Source organism: Chaetura pelagica, unplaced genomic scaffold (assembly GCF_000747805.2).
Source record: "Chaetura pelagica isolate M959 unplaced genomic scaffold, ChaPel_1.0 scaffold103, whole genome shotgun sequence".
Classification (NCBI taxonomy): Eukaryota; Metazoa; Chordata; class Aves; order Apodiformes; family Apodidae; genus Chaetura; species Chaetura pelagica.
In genome coordinates this window covers 3,511,037-3,517,389 of record NW_009953004.1, presented here as the reverse complement: position 1 = coordinate 3,517,389, position 6,353 = coordinate 3,511,037, and the positions used below count along the sequence as shown (strand labels likewise).

The following is a 6,353-nucleotide window of genomic DNA, read 5'->3' as shown; positions in this document are numbered from 1 at the left end:
AGCGGGATTCCCTCAGTATGCGCAGCTCTATGAAGGTGAGAGCAGCATCCTCCTCTTCATCCCCTCCCTGCTCCCTGTGTCTTGACCAAACCCCCCGAGGGGACTGCAGGGCGAGGAGAAGATAGGGAGGATCGTTTACTAATTATACGATCATGTGTTAAATAAGTCTTCAGGCTTGGCAGTGGCCTGGAGAGCCTGCATTCCTGAACTTTTCCCCTTCAGGCAGGGCTGCCAGGAGCCCAGGGGCGGCTGCTTGGGCTGGGAAGAGCCGTGTCAGCTCTTCAGGGCTTCAGGGAGTGTTTGCAGAGGGTGGGAACGCAGGGGCAGCCAGCGTAGGGAGCTTGGAGTGTGAGTGTGTCCTCCTGCCTCCCCGCTGGCATGTCCTGCCCCTAAGTGCCCTTTGGCAGCAGGGTCTGCACCTTCACCCAGCCAGCCGTGCCCGGGGCACAGTGTCCAGAGCAGAGCAGGTCACCGTGCCCTGAGGCTCCCAGGCTACAGACCCCCTGACAGACCCTCTCTCACCTCGTGCCCTGCAACCCGTGGGGGATTTGCAGGGTGACTCTGGTGATGGGTCTTGCCTCTGGCTTATCTGGGTTTGCTTAAGACCCTTAAGCTGGGCTGCTGGTCCCTGCTGGGGGGGCAGAGGGGCCAAGGAGTGGTGGCTGCAGCCCCGGAGGGCTGGGACAATAGCGGGAAGCTGGGTCTCCGGCGGGCTTCAGGGGGGGCTATTGTTTGGCCAGGGCCTTCCACCCCCCCCACCCCCACCACACGTGCGGGAGCCACACTCTTGCCCCCTGGTGATGGCTTTACAGGCTGCCTCGTTGCCTCTGGTGTCTATTTTAGGGGCTGCTCCTTGCGCAGGCACATGCAGGCACCGTCCGGGTTCCTGCAGGTGACATCCAGCCCAGGTGCTGGCCCTAGTGACACCCAGCCCAGGTGCTGGCCCCAGTGCTGCTCACAGCCCGGGGCAGCAGGAGCGGCTGCTGGACTCTATGAATAAACCGACCCTTTTTTCTACCCCATCTGAGCAAAATTTTCCACATCCTCCAAGTGTTTCATTCTGTTTTTCTCCCCAGCTGGCAGGGCTCAGCACCCCCGTGCTCACTGCACTCAACAGCTTCATTAACAGCTGGGCTTAGATGCTTGTGGTTAGTGGTGCAAGTCCTACATAGCTGGTGCCAGCAGAGCTGTCCCTGAGTACATGGAGATGAGCAGGGAACTGGATGGAGGCCCTCAGGCACCACTCTCACCTACCTGACCTAGAATGAGCCCTGCCTAAAGATGCTGGGCAGGTACCACCTTTGGTTGGTCCTGCAGCCCCTGCCCCGAGGCCAGCAAGCCTGTGGATGCCTGGCCCATGGCCCTTGAAGCGTGGGGGGGATTGAGGAGATGCTAGATCTATTGTACAACCATACCAGTATGGCTTTCTTCCCCTGGGAGACCCCTTAGCAGCTCCTGGCTCTCCCAGGGGAGCTAAGAGGCTTTCTTGCCCAGTGGGATAAGTGGGAGGAGGGCATCATTGATGAGCAAGCCATGCATGTGTAATGTCCTTATGGGGCACCAGGATGGCTCTTGGCAGTGTTAGGGAGGTGGCCACTCTTCAAAAACCCCCATGAGGTGCTGAGGGTTTCTTGGACTCCAGCTGTGCTCAGGAGATACCTGTATGGGTGGGGAAAAGTGCTGCAGGGCTGGTGTGTGTTCTGGAACCAGCTCACCCCTCCCAGTGCAGTGGCCAGCCCAGCACCCCAGCCCAGCAGGAACCTTTCCCATGGCTTTGACTCTCCAGAGCAAGGATTAAAGTCTTCTTCCTCCCAGCTGGCTCAGTGGGGCTGTCCTTCTCCATAGGTTCCCTCCTGCAGCCATGGCTGTCATGGGTGGCAGCTCCCAGTGGCAACGTGATGCCCCAGCTTCTACTGACTGGTACTTGTGGCCCAGGAGACTCCCGTGCCTTTTCCATTGCTCTCCCAGCTCTTAATCCTTGACATCTCTTCTCTTGCTCCTTGGAGCATCTCCCTCCTCCCATGCTCCCTGCCATCCCTTGTGCCCAGTAGAGTGGGTGGTTCAGAAACAGCTTCTGATCTTCCTCTTGCTTTCCTCCCCAGACTCATTGTTCCCTCTCGACATTGGTGCTGTGAAGAAGGACCACAGCTTCCTGGACAAGGACTCCCTCAAATCCCTGTGCAGGTAACAGTCCCTTGGACCCCTTCCCCACTTGCTGGCAGCACGAGGATGCTCCTGGAGAATGAAAACATTTTCCAGGAATAATTCTTCTCTTTGCCTGACTTTTCAGGCTGTGTTTTAATTTCAAGCTTGGGTAACTCCAGCCTGTAGAGGTTAATTAAAAATAAATTGGTCAGAGTGGAGCTGTCAAACTGAGCAGAAGTGTGGAGAGAGACACAGTTCTGCAGTCCACACTCTCCCCTTCCACTGCCTCCTGCCCTGGTGGCCCCTTGCTGTCTGTGGTCCCAGGGCATGGAGCTGTGTCCCCTGCCCCCCTGTGCATTTTAGCTAGCTTTATTTTCCAAGGTTGCCTCATAACTTCTCTGAGAATGAAATGGAGTTTGGAAACTGTGTCTCTGCACCAGAGTGCTGGGGTCTGGCTGGGTTGTTGGCATCAGGCAGATTCAGGTCAAAGTGGCTGTGGATGAGGAGGTGTCTGTGGATGGGGTTGGACTCGGCCATCAGGTGTGTGCCACCTGCGAGGGGGAGGGAGCCCACAGCCAGGGATTTGCTGAGCACTGGGGCAGTGTGAGGGGCTCTGTGGGCATCACACACTGCTAATCATTTGTGCGGGTCGTTAGGAGCTGCAGGGCTGCAGGAGCAGTGGGTTTGTGTGGTTTTGGTGCCTGTGCTGGTGTGTCCCTCCTGACCCTGAGGATTTTGGCTGCTCTCCCCGAGGATTTCAGCTCTCACAAGTGCTCTCTGGCTTCGTGTGACGTTTGTCATCCCAGTGCCTGGCAACGCAGCCCTGCCTGGACATTTTCCACCAGCACACGCTCCTCCTTGCAGCAAGCAGGCTGAAAATAGCTCTGGGAGCTGCTGGGGGTGTTGCTGTGGGGTGGCAGTGCCTGTGGAAGGGGGAATGTGTCAGCATGAGCAGGAGCTAACACCCCAGAGCAGGGACCCCCTCCTGCCCCAGCGTCTGTCTGTCCATCTGGGCTCTGTGTCCCACTCAGCCCTGCCTTGGCTTTTGGGTCACTCCCGCGCTGACTCCACGCTGAGAACAGAGCCCTGCCCCTGGCTGTCCCTCCCATGTGCTGCTGCCAGCAGGGCAAAGAGGGCTGGGAAAAAGGTCTGGTGCTTGTTTTCCCAACGGAGAAGCCACAGTGCCAGGTAGGAGGGGATAGGGGATCCCATGAACTGCTTCCCAGGTGCCCGGAGCTCTGGTCCCAGCTGGGTGGGAGGTGATGACAGGTCTCTGACCATCCCTCCCTGTCTGAGCTTTTACATCCTTTTGTCATTGCCCAGCTGGCCACAGGAGCTTCTGAGATTGTTTTACTCTAACAGTGTGGAGCAGATCATCCTCTTTGTGGGACCAATGTGGCTGGGTGGGCCACACATGTCCCCAGACTCTGCAGGCTGTCTCTGGGGTCCCTAAGGTGATCTCCTGCAGCATCTGCCCAGCAGAAAGGTCTGAAAGAGCCCTGGGAAGTGCAGCTCTTCCAAGAAAATGAACCTCCTGGATATGTTCCCTTGCCCCTTAGCACACGAGTGCTCCCATCTTGCTCCCTCTGCCAGATCTCATGCGTTTAACCCTGTCACAAGATGTGCTGTAGGACCTTGCCTGTGGGCAGGGGTCTTTGGGGGGTTTCAGTGGCATTGCAGGAGGGACAGTAGTTGAATTTTTGGTGAAATGTTTGTTTTCTGGCTGTGCAGATGTGGCGCTTGCAAGCTGGAACAAAAGTGCTTGTGGTAGCATTCATGAAGGTGCTAATTAAAGTGAATTAACCAGAGATTCATTCCCTTGTGTAGAGAAAAAAGGAACAGCCAATGTAGGTTGGGCAGACATGAAGGACTGGGCTCCATCCCTGCCCCTGACAGGGGTCCTGGGGACACGGGTGTCCTTGGATGGGAGAGCAAGCATGGGGTGCTGGAGTGGGCAGGAGCATTTATGCCCTGCTGGGATGTCCTGGTGCCTGTGCCCAGGGGTCAAGTGCTGCACCTGCAAAATCCCTGCTGGCCCCAACCGAGGGCTTGTGCCACTTGAGCCATGTCACCCCTTGGTTGCCAAGCCAAAGGTCTGTGTGATGGGGCGCCTGGGTGGGTGGCAGGGAGGTGGGGTGCTGGTGGAGGTTTGGGGTGCCAGCAGGGGTGTGGGGTGTTCTCAGAGCTCTGCAGGTGCAGCTCGGGGTGCCAGGCTCCCATGGGAGCAGCCTTGGAGCTGAGCCGAGCTCCACGTGCTCCTCTGATCCCTGGAGCCACAGCTGCTGGGTGACAGGTGATGGTGAACAACAGGGGCTTTAAAGCAGAAACAGGGGGAAAAATAAATTGGAAAAAAACAAGTGCTGTGGTGGCCGTGGGGGCCAAAACCAGGGAAGAACCTCTCCTGGTTTCTTGCAGGAGGCTGATGACCCTGAACACGTGTGCCTCCATGAAGCTGGAAGTTCACTTTCAGCGTAAACAGGTATGTCCTTGGTGCTGAAGGGCAGGAGGGGGCTGGGGGGATGGTGGGCAGCAACCCCATGTTTGGTCATAATACAGGCATCCTCCCAGGCTGCCCCTGTCTCCCAGGATGGACACAGCCCAGAGGTGCCTGGTGGGTGCCTGTGTTTGCCCTGTGCCCCTGCACCTCCCTGAGGCCCTGTCAGTGGAACCCCGTTACTGGGGGTGTCCCTGCTCATTCTGACTGTCCTTGTTTTGGCCCCTGTGTGTCTGGGGTTTGTAAGGAGGCTCTGTAGGGATGTCTTGACTGCCCAGTAGCCATCTGGAGGCAGCCTGGCAGCAGCACCTTCCCTTGCCCAGCACAGTATGGCCCTCGGGCATAGCCAAATGGTGCCCGATGGCTCCTGGAGCCCTCTGTTGCCAAAGGGGAGCTGAGTGGGTCTAAGGGACTGTGCCCTTTGCTGGGCTGTGCCCTTTGCTGGGCTGTTCATCCCAGGAGAGTGGGGCAGGGGAACACACTGACCCTCCATGATACTGGTTGATTGTCCCCTGTTCTCAACCGCGTTCAGAATGAAGACTCTGAGGAGGAAGACCTGTGTGCCATCAGTGACCGGTGGACTTTCCAGAGGGACAGCAAGAGGTGGTCCCGGGTGGGGTCCGTCGACATCCTCTCCCAGGGCTCTGAGGTGCTGGACTGCAGCATGAGGCCGGTGTCCAGCCGTGAGAGCATCCTCACGGACCTCAGCACCAACCCGGAGGCCGCGTCCCTGCACAGCAGCGGCAGCACGGGCAGCGCGGGCGGCACTCCGGGCACGGGGACTGTCCCTCCCAGCCCCCTGTCCCCCCCCTGTGCCATCGCCACCTCCAGCCGCAGCCTGAGCCAGCACTCCCTGCCAGGGCAGCCCCCAGGCCGTGGCCAGGGCTCCAAGGAGAAGCTGAAGAAGCGACGGTCTCGCAGCTTCCTGAAGAGAATCGAGTCCCTGCGGAGGAAGGACAAGGAGAAAGCCGACCTGGAAGAGAAGGTGGCCCCGCAGGGCAGCACAGCAGCCACCCCAGCATGGGGGTCCCTGAAGATGGACGTGGCGGCCGCCAAGGCCAGCTCCCCTAAAAGAGGGATATCTGCCTCTTTCCGTGGCAAAAAACACTTCTTCTCGGTATCGCACAGGACTCACCGCCTGCAGGGCTCGGGTGGGAGCAAGGGGAGCTCCGAGCCCAAACGCGGGGCCGCCTGCCCGGAGGAGCTGGGGGGGGCTGGGGCTGCCGGAGCCTGCCGGGGGGACCGCCGCGTCTACATCCCCCGCGACCACAAGCCGGGCACCTTCCCCAAAGCCCTCTCCATCGAGAGCTTGTGTCCCTTGGGCGGCAGCTCCCTGGCCCACTGGAAAGCGGGGAATGCAGGGACGGGGCTGGAGGGAGGAGGAGGAGGAGGCAGCAGCAGCAGCGCGGGGGGCTCGTCCTCCCCACGGGGCTTCCCCTGCCGCCGGCGCCGCGGCTCCTGCAGCTCCCTGGGCAGCCGGGTCAGCGTGTACGACACCGTGCCAGAGACTGGCAGCAGCGAGGATTTCTGCAAGGAGGACGGGGAGGTGACCTACGAGAACCTCGACGACATCCTGCAGCACATGTGGGGCCTGCAGCAGAAGGTGGAGCTCTGGTACAAAGCCATCTCCCCGGAGCGGGGCGAGGAGGATGAGGATGAGGATGAGGAAGAGGAGGATGGGGAATCGGACTCGGGAGGGGAACCCTCCAACCTG

The 6,353-nt window shown here is 59.5% G+C and overlaps 1 protein-coding gene across 1 annotated transcript in view; it reads left to right on the top strand.

The window, feature by feature from the left end:
• STARD8 (StAR-related lipid transfer (START) domain containing 8) overlaps positions 1 to 6,353 on the top strand; it is a 14,923-nt gene that overhangs the window by 1,853 nt on the left and 6,717 nt on the right. Inside the window, exons 2-4 of the mRNA XM_009996631.1 lie at positions 2,103 to 2,184; positions 4,561 to 4,624; positions 5,172 to 6,352. Coding sequence (XP_009994933.1) covers positions 4,568 to 4,624; positions 5,172 to 6,352 — 1,238 coding nt within the window. The 5' untranslated portion in view covers positions 2,103 to 2,184; positions 4,561 to 4,567. The remainder of the gene's footprint in view (positions 1 to 2,102; positions 2,185 to 4,560; positions 4,625 to 5,171; position 6,353) is intronic.